Genomic DNA, 20,682 nt, shown 5'->3' with positions numbered 1-20,682 from the left:
CCCTCTCATCTATGCCTCCTATGGAAAGGGTTGCAAATTGTACCCAATGATTTCAGGATATGATTTTCAAGCTTTTGCTTGTGGCATCTGGCTCTTTCCATGAAAAAAAGAGCTATTTTGTGGCATGGCACTTGCTATAACATCAGAGGAACCATCTAGTAAAACAACAACAGATACAACAATACTGATCCCATTCATTGAAAGAGTTCCTCCAACGTGGTGGTGGCTACCCAGGAGCTCTCACCTGTGGCAAATGGTGACATTTACTCCTGCTGGGAATGTGGCTGGGCAGCCGAATGTTAAAGAGGGCCTGCAGGGCTGCCTGCGCTGCTTGACCCTTGGCCAGCTTCTTGCTACGTCCTGAGCCTTCAAATGTTCTCCCGTCCACTCGCACCGCCATCACAAAACTCTTGATGTGCTGCTTCTCCACTGTCTCTGACAGGCAGACGTACCGCAGGCCTGACCGCAGCTCATTTAGCAGCACCACCGGGTTCTTCTCGCTCTCCGCTTTGGATGCCATCTTGTGCTTGTTTTGCTTACCATGGCCCATTAAGTCCAGTGTATGGCAGAGTAAGCGCCCATGTCGATAAGCAGTGGAAAGCAATTCGTTATTAACAGGGTTATAGACTGAAAAGTCCTCACTGTGTGTAGATGGTTCGAACTCCTTGAACAGAGTATCTGGAAAGTCTGCCTGATCAGAAGTAAAGTCCGTGGACGGGTTGATGCAGTTTCCCATAGCAAAGTGAGCTTGGCAGGCGTTGGGGAACTGAACGAACGACTTCAGAGCTAGCTCTGCAGCACGCATTTTGGCTTTCTTTTTCGTGGGTCCTGTGCCTTCAAATGTAAGTCCATTTACTTCCACAGCAACAGCAAAGACTGGAGCATGTACTGGACCTGTCTGGGAAACCATTTTATATTGTAAACCTGGTTTAAGTTCATGTAGCTGAACCAGAGCGTTCTTTGGTGTCACTGACCACGAGACTTTCTTCCAGATGAGCTGGAGTTTGCAGAAATGGCCATTATTGCCCTCCTCTAAGGGTCTTTTTCTCTTACTGCTAGGTGTTCCTCCTCTTGCCCTCTCATTAGAGGATATTGGATGATCCTCCAAGTTGCCAATGTTTCGATTTTCCTTTACTTCTGCACTGCTGGTACCTGTCAGTAAAGAAAGAAAAAAACCTCACATTACAGTTGTCATCATAGTAGCTGACATTATGCCTAGGGCTGGCAGAATAGGCAAAAAAGAAAAAAAAGTCAATGATAGATATCCTTGCTCAGCCCTTTTTGGGGGTTTTCCTCAAATATCTGTAAAATGGTTGGTTTATTATTTATAGCACAGATTTTCTGCATGTCCTGAATGTTTATCTATCCCTAAAGTTCTACTTGTATTAGTCACTAGCCTCCTGTTTTAAAAAAAGGTTACGTCATTCAAAGATGAAGCATAACTGATGCCATGTGACTTAAATGAACTACTGCATTCACACTGGATAATTACTAGTAAAAAGTGAATAGTTTGCAAAGTTCCCTTAGGCTGAGATTTGTTCTATAATCCATGTGGGTGAATGCTTATGAACACATTATTAGAAATCAGAAATGATTCACGAATGATTCACAAACAGAAAAATGGGCAAATGCATTGAATAATCTATTTGCAATGAATACATTGACTGGCTATACTCACACCATAGGCTCTTATGTTGCTAACATCATGAATCCACCCTAAAAAATGATTGGATAGACCTTCCTAGCTTTCAAAACAATAATTTTGTCTGGACTCAGATTCCAGTTTAATAAGTGAGTGTATTTCTGTCAAATTCAATTGCAGATACTGTTAGCAACAACTAACATTGCAAAATTTCTGGATAAACCTAAATGAGACTAAGAAAAGCCGGAGCATCATGACGGCAGTAATTACTGATGTAAAGAATAATCTATGTCAAAGAAAAGCAATGGGAGAGAATGACTGCCAGGAGCACTAGGAAGGGAATGAAATGACATTGGGAGCTATGGAGGGAGCACTTCTTTGTTGTTGACCCAATGAATCACACATTGCTCTGAACTACGCTTGTGCAATGCCCATGCTGCGAGGCAGTGCTCTTTGCTACAGCAGATGCATGACTGAGAATGAAGATTCATCTCACTGATGTCCTGAATGAGACAGAAAATGTGCTGCTGTCTAAATAAGCATCCTATAACATTTCTGTCATTTTCTGATGCGTTTGTTGAAATGTATTGCATCTCTGATACATCCTCCAGTCCTCCTGTGTGTTCCTTGGGGCAGAGACAAGTTGAGGAAGTAAACATGAATGTAATCAACCCGTGAAGCAACCTGCCCCTGGAGCGATGCACCTGATCCCTTTCTGAGCAGAGCACTGCCTGGCTGCCTGCTATATTCCAGCCAGCATTGAGCATGGAGCCTTTCCCATGGTTTGTTATTGTCAGACACGAGCATGCCACCTGTGCAGGCTGCATGACTCCCAAGCACAGAGAAGGTCCCTGTGGTCCTTAGAGGACAAAGAATGGTCCTGCCACTTTCTGCGCGGCCATGGCCATATTTGGTTTCCTCTCTACCCTGATATACAAGCTGGCTGCAAGGATGTAAGGGGTGAGCTGCTGGCTACGCCTCCAGGAGCTTCTGCTGGAGAGGTGTGTCTTTGCTGCAGCCCAGTATTAGGCTGGGCTGACAGATGCACAGCAGCCTGCAGAGAATTATGTGGAACCAACCATCGTGATTAAAATCCTCCTTTATATCCTGATGAGTTGCACTTGTATTAAATATCAAAAGACTTTTTCCCATCAGAGCAATAAGTCTGCACTGATGCAAGTTGTTCCACAGAAAGCAGCTCACTGCTTAGACATGAGTAAAAATCATGGCTCAGTTGCATGTGTGGGGGCCCATTTGCAGGACTGAATCTTTCAGCTCCCTTTCCTGAAAACCCTTCAGCACACACTGAGCTTCCAGCCTGTGTCTATGTCTCACCAAAGTTACTTGCAGAGCTATGTGCTGCAGTGCTTTGCTGAGGCACAACATGAGCTGACAAATTAAGGTCTTAGTGACCAGTTAATTTTTCCTGTCTGGAGCTAAGGGGAGAGAATAAAGACAGGCGAGGAAGGAAAGAAAAAGAAATACGTAATAGAAAACGAAAAGTTTCATCATATGGCATTCAGCTGTATAAAATATGACATCTTTAAACCAGTCTCTCTGGAAATAAGACATTTAAAAGGTCAGGTTAACTAAGACACAAGGATAATGTGGTCTTTTCTCATTGAGTTCACAACTCTACTTATGGAAACTCTGATCTGAGGGGGAAGGAGATACCAACTTTAACTTTCCGCTATTTAGCCTGGCAGTGGCTTTGGCCAGCCAGTTTCCACCGTGACCTTTTTTTATGTTTCCATCCCACTCAGAATATGCCTCTTTGGTTGCGTGCATTTTTTTAAATAAAGGTGAAATATTTTGACTCAGACATACTTTTTAGCAGGAAGCAGGTTTGGTTCTGTATTTCACACCTCCTCTCTCATCTTACCTAATAGGTTTTTACAGAGCCAATTATGGTACATAACGATATTGTAGTCAGGAAGCATGAAAAGAAAGATAGCTCTTGCTTCACACAATATTCAGGTTTGAAAAGAATTTGTATTGATTATGCACCACTGAATAGGAAAACTCAAGGGGTTATTTGTATTTATAGTTCACATTGTCTTATTCCAGCTGTTTTTTCTTTCATAGTCAGAGAAAGACGGATTTGTGAACATGAATGTGTGACCTTAACATCTTACCTTAATCACCCTCACTAAAACAGTGGTTAACTAAAAACATGGCAACATAAAATAAACATTACTTGTTTGTCTTAAATTCTGTCTATGAAATTGTCTAGTCCAGGTTTTGGCCAACAGGGAGCTTGCATTGATGTAGTGAAAAAAATAAAGAGATGTAAGTGTAAAACTTCCAGAGGTCAGACACAAAGGATATGCGGACAATGTCAGGCGTGCGTGACGGTGACGTGCCTCTATTTATGGTATGTTTTGGCCTAGTCACAGTGAAGGAAATCCATGCAAGTATCCTTGCAGTCAACCAGATTTCTAGACAACGTAATCCTGAAACACCAGGAAATAGCTCAGTTCTTCACAGACCTCAGTGAGAGCTGCAGAAGGCCAAAAGTCTTGGCATGTAAATCAGAGGCAGCCTAAATTCAGTGAGTGCCTCAGAAAGTCTGTGAGCCTGATGGACTTGTGTGATACCTGGCAGACGCTGGGCAATGTGAAATTACTTTATACTTTCAAGTATCTTTGAAATAAGAGGTCTTTGAAATGTGTCTTTTATGAGACCTCTGTGTAGCAGACATAAGATTACCTCTCTAATGGTGGCACATGTACTTCTATTGTGAAAATCAGACAAAGCAGGCAAATGACACAAAACTACGTAAGATAAATACTGTAAGCAGCTGTAATAGAACAATCACAAGCAATTTTAGAAATGAAGAGCACTAAAAGGAAAGGGGTAAGTCAGAGGATGCACAGAGGGAAAATGCAAAACTGTGGATCATTTTCAGTCCTGTTATCTCTCATAGAGTCTTTGCTCTTGAGTTCCCAAAACACATTCTCTATATTTGGAAAAAAAAAAAAAAAAAGCTAATAAAATATGGTTCTCCTATTGAGAAGGAGAAAGGTTGAAGAATAACAAAATTGTAAGGGGAGGGAGTTAAAAAAAAGGAGAAAGAAAAACATTATAATTTTTTGGCAATAGTTTCTAATTTATTGTGTAAGATTTCTAAAAAAGCCCCACACTTCTGCACTGTAATATCTCCTCAGGTAACTTTATTCATTGATTTTTGCAGTTTCTCAAGCAAGAGGAGACATTGCAATCTTGTATTTGCTTCAGTAATTGAATCGGAGAGAGGAAAACAGTTAGTGAAATATATTTATGTATGCACTGTTCCTCAGTCTTCTGTCTGCTCTTTCATGTTTTTCTCCTTTTGGTCATTATGCACAGTAGAGTTAACCTAGAGAGTCTGCATCATCAAGAGCTTTTCAGAACTATAATGCATCACTAATAATGACACTGCCTATGTCTCTGGGTCATAAGGGCCCTGCAGAACTAGCCATCTGATACTGCACGCTACATTTGAAGAGATAATATTGTTCCTATTGAGGGTTATTCTGCTGCCAAGCCAACTTCCAGGGAGGATGGGAAAGGAGAGGTGGTAGGTGGCATCTTCGTTTTGTCTGGCATCTTCACTATTGAATTACAAGGGGCAGGACATTATTGAAAAGCTATGATATCGAAAGAAAGAATTTGCAGTCTCTGTAGTATAGCAAACTTCTGATTCAACTGATAGCTCTGACACAGGAAGTTACTGTCTTTAGCAATGTTTAGTAAACACCAGATTGCTACCAAGTCATTTTCAACAATACAGGTAGGACTTAATTTTTATTTTCTGTGTTTTAATATCTAACCCCTGTTTGACCTGCTTATGTAGAGCACATTTTTGCTGTCCATCTACATCACATTGACTGCAGAGGTTAGAAGGATTGACCTCCATAACTCCTGACATACTTGAAAGTGAAAAATTCTAAATCAGAAGCAATAGGTATGAACCCAGGAGCCAGAGCCACGGTACCTTTGTCCAAGGTCAGCTACTACATCAAATGCAATGTAGGGCAGTCTCCTCTTGCAAGCAAGATGGCATTTTCATACACTTATTGAATCCACAATGGAGGATTGGGAACTCTTCTGCTGGGATTTTTAGATTTGTATTCTTGACTTTAGAATAATAAACTTGTAGCTAACAACAGAAATCACTCCTTCCTCTCTTACATGAAAACACACAGATATGTATTTTTAAATCTTCATGAAAGAAGTCTGTTGCTGCTGAACTCTCCTTGCCAACTCACAGGGTTCAGGCTGTTTAAAACAATATTGTTAGACTTTACTGGTGTGTAACACCACACTGTGAAGGCAAGCATTATCAGTGCAAAAAAGTACAAGACTTGCTTAAAGTGAAGATGGAAAATTTGTGAAAGGTGATTGCTGTTGCCTTTAGCTGTTCCAGAATGAAGCTACTCAATTTTGCCCACCTTATTATCTGAAATAACTGTGAAATCCATGCACAATCCAAGCTAGTACAGCTCTTACCAATTAGGGAAATTATTCAAATGACCTAATGACCTGACTTAGATGATACTCAGACTTCAATGTTCTCTGTCCAAGCTAGCAAATAAGTGCATGCAGCAAAAAATGTGGGCAGTCCACAGCACAAATGGATGTAAGTACATGCCTTCCTGAATCAGGACCAGGCTATAGCTTAGCTTTAGGTATGGGAGAAATCCAGATGATGGCAATAGACACAGTTTTCAAAACAAAAACAGGGGTTTTGATTCTGTGGGGTGTTGCTTGGGGCTCTGACTGCTGGAAGGGTATATTCACTGTCCTTTTAGAGGCAGAGTCCCTGCTGTATCTCACACCGTGCAATTGAAAGCTCTGGTACCTCATGTTGCCTGAGGGAGACTTTGACCAACATGCTCATAACTGAACATGCCTCAGTACACTGAACCTGGGGTTGGGATTCATCCTAGAAGACTTGCGGTGGCTGAAATCTGTATGTTGGGGACCATCACCATCAGCTCCCTCTGCAGGCAGTGGGGAGAAGTATACACCTCTAGAAGGGCACTGCACCGACTCGGTGCATATGGCAGTACTGCACAGTGAGATCGCTAGGAATCATATGCTCCTGCTAGAGGTACACCCTAGATTTGCAAGTACCTGTGTCTGGTAATAGTCTGGCTAAATCTGCCTTGATGCCGTGGCATAGTGTGGATGGAATGATTAAAGATCAGGGACAGGCAGAGGTCTGTAACATCATGAAAGGCAGGCAGGCAGGCAGTGAACAGGGAATGATTATTCATTGTTTCATGCAATCCAAGCACTAGAGACAGCAGGCTTGAAGTAATAAAAGGGTGCACTTTTTGACAACACACTAAATCACTGGGGTCCCTGTTCCTGGCTGTTGTTGAGATCAGAAGTACCAGTGGACTCTGGAGAGGACTAGACAGGCCTGGTGATGTCTAAGAAACATGACGATTCAGGCGCAAAATCTAGCTGTGTAAATTTCTTGCTGGATGCTAGAAAGATATAACAAGGGGAAGATCACCATTTAAATGTTCGTTTTCTCAATGTATCACTAACAGCAAAGGTTGAAGAGAGTGTACGGAGCTAAACTTCCTATTTCTAATTCTGTGTGACATTTCTTACATTCTTAGCTAACTTTGACTTTTGGGAATGAATGGCGTGGTCCTTTTCTCACATGTTCAAGATAAAGTCTTTATCACAGACTGATGATCAGTTTACCCAAAATGCCGTTCCAAAGGTCCCTAGTGCCTTCAATACATTTTTCTAGTATTAGTTCATGGATCATAAACCACAATAACAATGTCTATATGCTAAGAATCTGCAGTTGAAAATGTACATGTAGTTAACCTGGCATGGCTCACTTTGTAAAGAAGGCCTAAAGGAATGTGAAACAGGATTTGAATCCTTTTCAGCCAGTGGGACTCTGCCTACCGATATAGCACAGTCTGGGAAGGGGCACTCTCACAGGATGCTCAGGGAGCAGAAAACTACAGGGTTAAGCAAACCACTTCTCTACCTTGCCAGCATTCTCCTAGGCTGCTCTTAATTGTTAGCATAGAAGAAGGTTTTGCTTTTTCAGAGCAAATTGCTGAAGCTCTTTAAAATGCTGAATTACTACACAGGTACATGTGTGTGATAGAAGTTAGTGGGATTTATACCACTATACTAGAAGCGAACACTGAAATATGGCTGATTTTAAATTAATTCTTTTTTTTTTTTTTTTTCTTAAAGATTCTAATAGTAACACCTAAAAATGTGTTGTATGTGCCAAGAAACAAATCACTGCCTTATCACTGGAGTGTATGTTTGACTCAAGAGAGGACTAGGCAGAATGTCCCTTGAAAACAGTGAAATTTGCTATTTCTTTTTTCAGAAAACACAGCTTACCCTGTCCATGTGAGCTATTTTAAAGCCAGTGCCGGCACGAAGCAGTCTTGGCATTACAGCAGCAATAAGAAAATGGTGTTACAGTGTTTGGCTTGTACAAACTTCCTACATTACCTAAAAATAACTAAGTAGCACATTTGGGAAACATTACGCAGGAGGTGCCTGCACAAGCTCATCATGTGCATAATATGTTTCCTGTGTGTACTTCTCATCTCTCTTCCTGAAAATGTAGCCTCCCTGAGACCAATTTTGAACGATTTTCGGGATTTTTTTTTTTTTGCCTTTGCTAAGATATGTAAAAACCTACCAGTCCCTGTGCAGCAGAATGGCGTGATGTCCATGTGACACTCGGCAGCAGAAAACAGAGGGCTGTGCTCCTCCGCTCCTTCAATAGCTATTCCCCTTGGTGCCACACCATGATGAAACCAAGGCAGATTAGCAGCAACGGGGGAAAAAAGCCCATTCCTCCCACCCACTGGCTCTAATAGGGCAACATGTCAGTGTGTGTCTGGCTGGAAAAGAAACCCATCTGGTAGGTGATACTAAAACTCAGAGAGTTGCTCATTTGGTTCAGAAAGCTTCCCTCCCTTTTTATAATGATTCAAGATGCGTTACAATAAGCGGGCTGGATAACACACAATAATTGCTTCTAGGTGATAAATGGGAGGGCTTACTGAGGGTTATTCAGTCCTAACTGCACACTCCCAGACTTCTTGGTGTTTTGAAGACCTTACAACTCTGTCAAATCCAGCAGCACTTTCCTTAGCTCTGCAGTCACAAGTTCAGGGAGTGTGAATGACTTTGTTCAGATGTAAGGGCCCAGGAGAATCCAGTGGCTAATTTTTGGGTTACACTTAGTTTACTTAAGCCTGGTTAATAATGTCTTCTCTAGTGGATTTAGTTTCTTTCTTTCTTTTTTCTTCTTTTATTTTTGTTCTCTAGTTCATATCACAGAAGTAAAAGAGAAAACAGTTTTTCAAGTAGAGGGCTTGTTCCTGCAGTCTTTACTTTTGCAAAAGTCCTTTTGTGATCAAGAAAATATAAATGGGGGGAAGACACAGCACCAAAATGTCCTGTCTTTTTAGGGATTGTGAGAAAAACAAATGAGCAAAATAAGGTAACATAAACAGGAAAGGAAAAGGAGCTCCACAGTCCTGTAAACCTGAGTGTAAACATCTTTTTGGAAGAAGTTTTCCCTTTGTATTTGTGACACAGCACTTACAGCCCCACCATGGCAGGGTCTGCACAGGGAAAAGTGGGAAGGTGAGCTGAGATTAACCCTTCCTTCGCTGGAGATTGGAGAATGTGTTTGCACTCAGCATCAGGGAATTTTACATTTTACATGAGGACTGGGCTTATGGCCTGCCAATATTTGCAAATCCACCTCCTTTCCACAACTGCCCCTACACCTTAGAGCTTTTATCTTTAAACTTTGTTATTCATCTGTCTATAAAGAAAAGAGACTGCTTACTTAAATTGTCTTCGTCCTCCATGGTGGTTGCGCCAGGACTCAGATACTTGAAGGGCGCTATGAAGGTTGACAGTATGCTTACTTTTTCTAGAATAAAACAGAAGAAGAGAGACATATAAAATCAGTATTTTGTCAGTGCATTCTGACCTAGTCCACACTTTTTCTCAGATGAAAACACCTCAAGTCTGTTTCTTTTTTGCTTTTCCTGACTCTACAGCCCCACCAAAATTCACAGAACTGCAATACATTTATTAGAGCTGGCACGTGCAAATGCCAAATGTACGCCCCTCCTGGATTCTGCCCCTGTGTAGTGCTCCTTCACCATGCTTCCCAGCAATGGTGCCCAAGCACTGCAGAGATGGGAATGTGGGAGGCTTGAACTGGTCCAGCTGGGAATGGGGGAGGAGGGTGAGAGCTGGAGGTGGTGAGCCCTGGGAGGAGGGACATGAGAACTGCTCTAATGGATGAGACCATCAGCTCACCTCCTCTTGTTTCCTCTCCCTGACAGAGGCTGAATCAGAAGTCTCAGAGAAAGCTCATGCATTGATGGCAGAAGAGACTATGACTGCCTCTAATTCTTCTAGAAATCATTGATTTGATTTTTGGAAAACCTTTATGGTGTGCACAGGAAGCTATTATCGAAACAATACGAATCCTGTTTGAAATCCTTCTTATTCACATTTATATTAAGTGTAGCTCCTTCTACCTGCGGTTTCTGTTTATCCTGCAGATAGTAGATGGCACAGAAATTTACTTCCAGTGCCACAATCAGCCTCTGCATTAGATGCCACAACAGATTCAGCGAAATGAGAACTGATACTGATTTATACTAGCTCAAAATTTGGCTCAGGAGTTATCTACAGGGAAAAGCTGCTGTTAACACAAACACTAGAAACAGGGATATACTGAAGATACGTGTTTTATTTAGTTTGTTCACTAGTTTACTTAGTTTGTTCTTCAGTTTGTTGAGGCTATATTCCTCCTGACAAACTATGGGTACTTTGCTGAGGACCTACATCAACAAGGTGTCTACCTTCGGTAGCAGAAGAAACAGAAACACACCTTACAAAGGTGATCCATAGCTTTGAAGGACTTAGTTGCTTTCCTAAAGTACTTCTCTGCTTAGAAAGCCTCAGTTAGGTGGAAATGCTCTGAATCCTGCACATTGTGAACAATGCTGGGCTTTCATCTTGTGGCAGAAGCATCAAAAACCAAACCAAGAATGTCTCTTTTCAAGTGACAGGAAAAATGATTTCCATGGGGACTTTCTTTACTGGTGAGAAAGTATTTCTCTGAATTTCCTTAAACTACCTGGCTGCTAACCTACGACTGGTCTGGAAGGCATTCCAGCTGAAGAGCTCTTAAACTTTTTCAGTAGCACATCTCAGCTTTTTGGCCTGATTCTTGCTACATTTGCAAATAATCCTTGCTCTTGTTGAAGACTTGTCAGAATCCATCAAAAATGACTGCAGATGTTTGCCCTTAGCTAGGTATCACTACAGCTCAGCTCTATTATGAAAAAACACAGTAAAAGCTGACTGGTTTTTGTTAAGTAAACACAATAAGCAGAATAAAAGATTGCCTGAAGAAAACCTTTTTCCATCCAGAAACCTTTCAGCCCAGACTACTATATAATTAGAGCACAAATTAGCCTCCTTGAGTTGCAATTTCATTAAGGGATTGTAGTGATGTCAGGAACCAAAAGAATGAAGCTATTTATGAATGTTTTAGCCAAAAGATTTTCCTAAGTGAATACTTTGACACTTTTTGCTAAGGCGTTGCTTGCTGAGAAATGTGGTATCTCTGTACGACACTATCTCAGTGCATGTGAGACTGTTGGGTTGTGATCAGGATAAAGGCTGTTATTCACTCCTGACTTTCTCAAACGGTTTCTTTGATTAAAGTGAAAAGAGCGTAGGCTTTTGGGACCTAATCCAAAGGCTACATTTGGTAAGGGGAATGCTTCAGATGATAGACATGGGATCAGGGCAGTCCTTGGCTTCAGCACCAGCAACGACTGTTGTGTCTGGATACTGAGATGCAGTGAGCTGAAGTGAACTCCGCCTGTGCCTGACTGCTGATGGCTGTCAGACCTTCAGAACTAACCCTCAAGACACTGCATGTCATACACAAACGTAAAGCTTCTCTGCTGAGAAAATATTCTGACTTCTCATAGAGAGTTAATCCATTAACCAAGCAATGAGGACATGTGCTTTCTTGCTGAGAATGCTAGGGCCTACTCCTGCCACCAATCAAAAAGCAAAACCATGTAGTTTTATACTATATTATTATTAGGTAGAGGGATATTCTGTGATTTATCTTTCACCTCAACCAATTTTGTGTAATCCATAGGCGAGATTTACAATGTAGATTTAAAATTTATCAAATTATTTTCCCTTTTGCCTTAAGAGACCCTTTAGCCATCTTAAGCTTTTGTTGTTACTGTTTCCCACCTGTCCCCAAAGACCTTGCTGGTGCTTTTGCTTTGTGTGGCAGAGAAACAGGATGGCCTGTAAGATTTACTGCACTCTTAGAGAAGCAATGGATGGGTTCATGTCAACCAAACTCAGGCAGGCTGTAATAACAGGATATCCTTCAATCAATACAGATGATAAAGATTATAATTTAATATTTCAATCCATTGGTTGAGCAATGGAAGATTTTGTGTGTGTCGGGAAGGAGGAGGGCAGGGTTTTTGAGTGAGTGATGTAGGAAGAGAAGAGCCATAGTATGCACATAGCACAGGTGAATTATTGAGCCTATGGAGGAGGGGAAGACAGAGGACAGGATAATTAAGTTTAGGTGTTTACAGGGAAATAATCTGGCTAGGTATAAAACTATTGATACGATGGTGCACTTCCATCTTTTGCATGTTATTGTCTATCACCATATATATACCATAGAACGCTACTTCAGCTTTATTGTCAATGGTGAAATTCAGTGTTATTTTTGTTTATCATTTCAGAACAAGATTAGAAGAGTTGTGTATTCACACTTTATGGTCTCCGTGTATTTTAACTTTCATCACAATTAGTCCTATTTCCAGCAGTTTGATGAAATCTTATGAATAAGAATAAAGGACATGGTTGGACAGAAAAAAGCCATACAGAGAAATACCTTTAAAGCCTCCTCTTTTCTTTCACTCTCTTCTCCTTCTATGATTTTTTTTTTCCCAAAAGAGGCAATGACAGGTAGCCCAAAATTAGAGTGGCTATTTTTACTTTATAATTGTAAATATTCTCTGTATTTGTCTGAGGAAATTACTTTTCAAGACTAGGGGAGAGGTTCTAAGAGAAGAAAACAAGACATTTCAAAAACTCTTTTCTCCAGAAAAGCAGGATACATAACCCTACATTTATGAGAACCAGTACAAGGAGCTATTATTACTTGCATTGGAATTATACCAAAAGCTTCTGATGACATGAAGGAGCTATTTCATGAGGGCCTACATGGACACAAAGGAAGCTGTATTTACAATGGAAATTGAGAGACAAAGAGCAGGTAGCCATCCTGGAACACTAATGCAAGATGATAGCATCATATTTTGTAGTGTATTCACTATAAAAACATCCTTCCAAGTGGTGCCAAGTGGAACTCTGCTCCAGTACCCTACACACAAAAATCACCATTTCTCCTGATGAGATGCCCATTATAGGAAGAAACCTCACTCTCCTCTGTCTTGGGATGGAAAAGGATTTCTGTTCACACTTCTTAAGTATACATTTTCTAAAAACAGTAAATAGTTAAAAAATAATCATGAACACTGTTTTGACAGTAGCCATATAAATCATTTAAACAAATCAAAAAACCATTGGCCAAGATATGTTTTGCATGAAAAGCAGCAAATTATTTAGTCCAAATGATTCAGCAAAGCCTGGTATACAAGGCAGCCAAGTTTCCACTAAAATCTGCTCTTTTTGTGAAGTTGCTCTTGTCCTGTGGATGCAGTCAGAAGACTGGTCACAGGTTCCATAAATACACTTTTATTGTGAAGACAAGAATACACATATACAGCTATAAACAGCATTTATGCCCTTCATACCTATCAGTATTTAAAGGGCACCAGACAATACGGCTTGATTGTCAGACGTACCGAAGTTCTTTCACTCTCAATCACCTGAATAAAAGCGATGGGAATGGCAGGAGCTCAACACTTTTAAAAATCAGGACTTATACATGTTGGACAAATTGTTTAGCTTTAAGAAGAGCAGACTGAGTGGGGTCATAACAACAGTCTTCAAATACACAGAAAGCTGCCGCATAGAAGAAAGGAGCAAACTGTATTACATGTGCATTAACACAACTAGAAGTAATGGACTTAAATTGCACCAAGGAAAATTCACTTTAAACATTAAAAAACCTTCCTAACAGCAAGGATAGGGCAGCACTGGAACAGATTGTCTAGTGAGGAGGTTGAGGAGTAGTTGGTGCTGAAGGGCTGTAGGAAGACAATTGGCATTGGCGGGGTGTTGCACCTGTCCTTGGGTTCATCCCTTGTAGTCTCTCTCTTATCCCTATGGAGCCCAGTAGAAAAACTCATCCTGGCTTTGAGATCACGCAGCAGGTTCTAGCTCAAACTTGGAAAAGTGAGTAGTATTTGCTAATATTAGGTAATCTCTGAGCAGAAGCTTGTGGCATGCTCTTTTGCTTGGCAGCTATTAATAATTGTTTTTTTAAAATGCAACTTCTGAACACAAGAAGGATTAGACAGATGGCTACCAGTGGTTTGCCAGATCAGCGTTAGCAATGTTTTACTGAATTAGTTTCATTCTCATATTCTAATTGATTACTGTAAACTACTTTACTTGTCAGAGGTTTCTTTGATAGTACTCTTTTAAAAACACAATGTGGACATTATAAACCAGTCCTAAATAATTCATTTGGTTTGCATGGAGTATGAAATTACTCAGGAAGGGTCAATTCTGATGCAATAATGTAAACTCAGATGCAAAACCTCTTGAAAGAAACCTTAGTTTTGTTTCTCTAAAGGAGTATTTGCAGCTACAGGAATAGTTACATTTTTACAGTTGTGTTAGCCTTGATTTATATTGAAAGGGGGGGATACAGGGAGGGAAGAGAGTCTGCACATCAGGAGATGATTCTCTATCTTCCTTCTCATATCTTAGTCAGTTCAGACTTGGGCTGACAGTGATTGGCAGGACAAGGGGATTCTTTACACAAAAGAAAAATATGGCAAATTTGCAGGGAAAATAGCAATGACTTTAGAGCACAGCACTTACTGAGAAGGGCTCACAGCCTTCTAAATTATGGCTTGTACAGCCACCATGCTGCATCATTTTGTTTAAGCAGACAGTTTCCAGATATTTTCCAGGGATTTACTTGCTTGGTGTCAGAATCAGCCTTTACAGCTGAATTTGAGAATCAGCCGTTGAGTCATGAGTTACTGAGTGTGCAGGGCTGCAGTGGCATTGCTCAAGTGCTTTTGCCTTCACAGACAAGGGGGAAGGCTCTGTGTGATGGTCTTTTACACTCACTCTGACAAGGCTGTGCTGGGGTGCCTGTGAATGACCACCACAGTACGAGTGGGGCTGGGAAGACTGTCTTTGTCCATCTTAGTTAGAAGCGTGGCTGCCCTAAACACCGTCAGATGGCTTGTGTTTCTGTATGGACAGAGCAGCAGCATTGGCACGGCCGTGTACCTGGTGCAGGAATTCCAGTTTGGTGCCTTGCATTGCACAGGGTAAATTCAAGCCTGTGTATATTTGCAAGGAGCTATTAACACATGCCCGTTCCTCCATGGTTTGCGTTTTGGTCTCTCACTCCTACACTGGGAGATCTGAAGGTGAAGCCTTGCTGGCATCAGGAGCCCTTGAGATCCATCGGTCAATGCAATTGGAGCAGAGCATCTAACTGAGCAGCCCAAGGAGAGGAAAAAAGAGCTTGTGTACTGGAGGATATGAAAGGGTTAAAATATATGGGACTGTTTCTGTCTGCAGATATGCTGTTTGGCATCACTGGGAGTGTGGCCTCTGAGGTGGACAGTTACTGAAGATCTGCTTTTTACAATTGGTTTTCAATCCAAGGCTTTTGTGGTGATATCCCACCCTGGCCCATCTGGGAACAGTAAGGAAAGCTTTTCTTGGAGGTAGCAGAGGAATATGTTGAGAGAAAAACCTTCTGGTTGAATAAGATTTTTTGCCTGGAACATTTTTCTTAAAAGCAGGGAGACAAGGGAATATTCAGATTAAATAATTTAGGTTTTTAAAAGAAAAAAAATGCATTCAGCATTACTGTTTTTGTTCTCTTCTTCAGCAGGGACCTGAAATGAAGATGTGAAATATCAGAACACGTATTTTCTTGTCTAATAACCAAAGGGAAGACAAATCAGGGATCATTTGGATAGGCAGCATTTCAGGCGAAGGCTTTCAGCTGCATGAGGCAGGTTATGCTTTGAGTTAGAAGTCGGAGGTGCGAACCCTGTTTCTTTCTCTGAAACAGGTCACCGAGCTGCTCAGTATGATGCAGCACCCACACACAAAAGCACCTGCCCCTGTGCCTCGCAGTTGAAGTCGATCGTGGCCTGCCAAGTGCAGGGGTCTGCTGTAAATAGATCTACTTGCTGCCTGTATTATTTGTTTATCTAGTTCTTGGGGCAGAGAATATCTTTCTGTTCTATTGTTGCTCAGTGCTTAGCAAAATGAGATCCTTGTCCAAGATGAGAGCTCTGAAATGCCCTTATATTAAATAGCAATAACAGTTTATGGTATTATGATACTGCGGAGAACATTGAATGTGAAACATCAGTTAGCTCAGGGGGCTGGCAGCTGGGCTAATCCTTTTACCTCTGTGCATCCTGTTTTGGTTGTTTACTGACCCAGGACTGCTACCCTTGGGAAGCTTTTGGGGAAGCTATGTGAAATGTTTTGCTGGTGATGGTCCAACCCCTAACATGCAGCGGCAGGTTCATGTCCTGTGCTCTGGCTGCTCTGCAGCCCTGCATCCTACCAGGGCCACGCTCATTTACTCTGAAGTCAGAGTAACTTCTAGTTTACCACTTAGGAAGCAGAAAGGGACAGCAATAAAGCCATGCATGTGATTTGTATGGATGCGTCCAATATGAGATACAGGGTATGTCCTCTGGGATATGTTTAATTGATCACATCATGGGCCTTAGCCAATTTATGCAGCATCTGCGACATCATTATTTCTTTCCACAGTGGCATGTCCTGCAGCTCTCTTCTCTTCCTTTCCCAGAATGGAGATAGTGGGTTTTAGCTGCAGTTTTCACCGTATGAATGTAAATAGATGTTTGAGTAGTCAAATCTCAGAGGCTGTACTTCAGCGCTCTGTAACAGCCCACTCCAAGCTCCTTCACCATGAAAGACCATTTACAGAATAAAACACCTTGTGTTGTGAAATATTAGTTTCTTATTACTTCTAGTAAAGAGCAAAGTAAGTAAAAACACAAGGTGGTTGATGGATTTTTTTATAACAAAGGCAATGTGTATGTGTGTTGTTCTCTATTAGATTCCACAGAAATCAATCTGAAATCTAGTTCAGCCTAGTAAAATTAGATCTAAAACTATTTAATTTTGTTGCAAGAGTGTTTTTCTCTCCTGATGCCTTGCTTGAGGACACATAGAGATAAAAACTCTTGAGTTATTATCAGTTTATGTGCATCTCCGTCTGCCTGTGGAGTGTATTATGTTATGTATTTTCTAAGTGATCTGGCTGTGGCTTGGAGATGGCAGTTTGAAAATCACATCTTCACAAGCTTCTTATGCTATTTGAACATTCATTTTGGAAATATTTTTATTTTGCATTCTATAAACTGTGACAGGTTTTTTTTTCCCTCTTTTTTCCCTCCATTTTTTGGGATGTCATCACTTTAGAAAACAGGAGAAGCACAAGAGACAATGATTGATTGTGTAAAAACCATCAGTGCTTACTTAGCTCTGTGTGCTGAAGTCTTGCAATGGAGACCACAAAAATGGCCAGTGGATTTATTAAGCATATAGTAAATCTGCATGATTAACACTATCTATGACTATTTGATTGTATGCCAGCTGCATATCAAACAGTATTATCAAAGAGCATCTGTCTGCACATTTAAGGCAAACTGAAGGGCTTCTTCAGTCACATGGGAAACTTGTTTGGTCAGTATGAAGGTGATCAGGCTAATTTCTCATTAGGCTCTGTCTACATACAGGTCTGCACTACTTAAGGAGACTTAGCTAAACTGGGGCAAAAAACTATATGATAATGCTCAATTTGGCTTAAAAGAGATTTGCTCATCACTAATTTAAACCTGTTAACTGAATTAGGGCCATGTGAAACCTGAGTGGTCTATGCCAAAGTAAAAGTACCAAAGTTAGCAAAGGTATTTGAAAGGACTTCTGGAAGAAGTGGAGATGAGGACTGGGGAGGCGAAGCAGCTGCCTATGCAGGCATTACTACAGACTGTGTCTCAGGACCGTGCATACAGAAGGACATAGAAGATGCAAAACTCTGTGCTGCACTACCTGACTTTGAAAGGTTTTGCCACCTGAAACCAGCAGTCCACTCAGGTACATAAAGACTAAGGTGGGGCTGAGCTGTTAAAGCCCAGCTTCAGTTCTCCAAAGTCAGTCTCCAAGTTTAGCCATTACCTAAGGGGCTTAGAGGGGCTTAACAGCCCAAGGAGGGGCTCACCAGCCCAAGGAGGGGCTCACTTCACCTTCTGAGAGGAGGCATCGACATGGACATGTGAAGATAAATGCCTGCTGAGATAAGTACAATAAATCCCTCTCAGAAGGTGCCTGTTCCTTTTACTGGGGACCTGGACTATTGATTTGGACTAAAAGACTAACTTGTAGATGTCCAAAGTTAGGAGAGATGATTTCTACCCTACCTTGGGCATCTATGTTGCCAGGAGGTCTTGACCTGTGTTCTGGTGGGTGTTATCAGTGGCTGGCACTGGATCATATGGTGCCGAAGGAGGTGTCCTGCTTCCCTGAGCAATGCAGCCCCAGCAACAAGGCTCTACTGCTGACAGGTTTTCTTGATACTGATGCAATTCTTGATCTTCACATAGGTTTGGGTAAGTAACTGGGTTGTGTGTTACTGAAGGAGGGATCAGGACTTCTTTATGCTCACAGAGCTCATGCTGAGGGCACTCAAAGAATTGCAAACATTAGGAGTTATTGTACATGGAGAAACTGCAAGAAGATGTTTGTGTAGGTGCAGTGTAGATGAACAGCTAAGTATTTCTTTTACACTTTACAAGATGATAGTTTCACTGTGTAATGTGTGGATCACTTAACATGGGCACAATGATGTGCTTCATCTCAACACAAACTGCTTGTTTAGTTCTTCTAAGGTATCATTCTCCAACCTGCAGTAATGCCTACAAATGCACATACAGATACAGCTGTTCATCTCCTCTCCATAGCTGATGAAAGGACCAACATGAAACGGCCCCAGCCAGGGCAGTCACAGAGTGAGCCTGTCAGCACCCCCCTTTGAGCCGTAACCCCCTCCTTCCCAAACTGAATACCTACTTAAGCATTAGGAAATGAATGGCCTGCATCAGAAAGGTCCAGTCGGCAATTAGTGATGAAAGGCTTTGTTTAATCTGCTCTCAGTTCATCTACTGTAAGCCAGCCAAGTATGACCTTTCTCTCTTGTACTTCCATAATAATGCATATTTAACCTGAATCCTGCCCTGATTTGTCCTTTATAACATGAGGCAGTCTTGTGTTAACCAATCTGTCTGTGGGCAGAAAGTTAAAGGCACTACCATCATAATTTAGGAATGCTTTTACTGAGGTATGCGTGCTTACTGAGAGCAAACAATTAACTCCGAGTGATATAAGAGGGCTGAGATTTACAGGGCTTTCTCAGACAAGATGCTACTGACAGAAGTCAGGTCTGCTAATTGAGCCAGTTACTTAAGTATTTGGGCGCTTAAATTCCCATTTGACCCTGTGGGAGCTGAGACAGCTAAAAGGAGTTAGGGGCTGCCCTGGGGCTGTCCCAGGTGTTTCTGGTATTACAGTGCCATTTACTACAAAGCAGCTACCCCAATTTCACCTGTTAAGGCATGAGCCCTTAATATTTATTAAGCTTTCCATCACAGCTTGCACAGAGTCTGAAAGCTTCAGGTTTATCATTGTTACTTTGTTAGTATTTTCTTTTTACCTTTTCAGTCTTTATTCAATTGCAGCACAAATGGCTTCAAACCTATCCCTCGATTAAGAGTGGTGACAAAGGAAAAGTTGGCTAAAGCTTTACAAAGAAGGCTAAGTTTTCAGGGTGATGCAAAGGAAACTTGACACCTGACTCCCATCAACAATAATAATGGGGGCTATGCATCTAACTCTTTCTGCATTGTGCTGACATTGTACCCTTGAATGTTAGTACAGTCCAATAATTCTCCAAAGATGAGGCAGCTTATTTTCTCTGCCACTGCTGCTTTGCTGGCATTTTTATGGCATTCCCAGAAGTACTACCTGTCAGAGTTAGTACTTCCAAGGATGGCATTGCTTTGGGGTGGTTGAGGATTGATGTAATTAAAGAGAAGGCAGTAGACTGCTTGCCTGTGGGTATTTTATATCAAGCGTTTCACTGCACAGCTACGATTGATGACTTAAATGATGACAAAGTTGGGCTGCTCTGTATGTACAACAGTGATTTGAACTGGGAGTTCAGGGATGTGAGTCCTGTATTTTAGGCTAAGAGAATTCTGAGAATGTTTCAGAAAGGGAGCTTTCTAGGAAAACTGCAACTTCTCATCAGCAATTTAATAACATCACTGCAAACTCCCAGAGACTAGTCACAGAAAGGGACTAGTCCCAGTCACAGCTAGGGACAAGAAAGATTATTATTTGGGAATTATTTGGAAAAGAATAGAAAAAAAAGTATATAATGTTACATCATTGAATAAATCCACTGGGTGCAGTTGTTGTCTGAAGTGGGATTATCCGATTAAACCTACACATGCTTTTGTACATATCCACATCACTGTAGCAGTCACTGTAGGCTTTCTTTATGGTCAGTGAGGACTTAGTCAATATAGCCTCTGGCATTAAAGTACATTCATTTCATCCTAAAGTATGTGTTAGTCCTATTCTGTAACTTGAACATGTTAAAAGCCATGTGAAATACCAGGCATATTATTATCTCAGTGTTTACCCTTTAATAAACTGATGAAGTGGTAAAATCTGATAGGAAAGCTGCTCTAACACTGCAGAGAGAG

The 20,682-nt window shown here is 41.3% G+C and overlaps 1 protein-coding gene across 1 annotated transcript in view; it reads right to left on the bottom strand.

Annotated features, from left to right (window-relative positions):
- ADARB2 (adenosine deaminase RNA specific B2 (inactive)) overlaps positions 1–20,682 on the bottom strand; it is a 319,924-nt gene that overhangs the window by 105,457 nt on the left and 193,785 nt on the right. Inside the window, exons 2-3 of the mRNA XM_087729609.1 lie at positions 9,486–9,572; positions 245–1,152 (exon numbers count right to left, since the gene is read on the bottom strand). Coding sequence (XP_087585735.1) covers positions 245–1,152; positions 9,486–9,572 — 995 coding nt within the window. The remainder of the gene's footprint in view (positions 1–244; positions 1,153–9,485; positions 9,573–20,682) is intronic.

This window comes from Nipponia nippon, unplaced genomic scaffold (assembly GCF_047370975.1).
Source record: "Nipponia nippon isolate SJK-2023a ecotype South Korea unplaced genomic scaffold, ASM4737097v1 scaffold_1, whole genome shotgun sequence".
In the NCBI taxonomy this organism is placed as follows: domain Eukaryota; kingdom Metazoa; phylum Chordata; class Aves; order Pelecaniformes; family Threskiornithidae; genus Nipponia; species Nipponia nippon.
The sequence above is the reverse complement of the archived record's forward strand: the minus strand, read 5'-3'. Positions and strand labels throughout refer to the sequence as shown.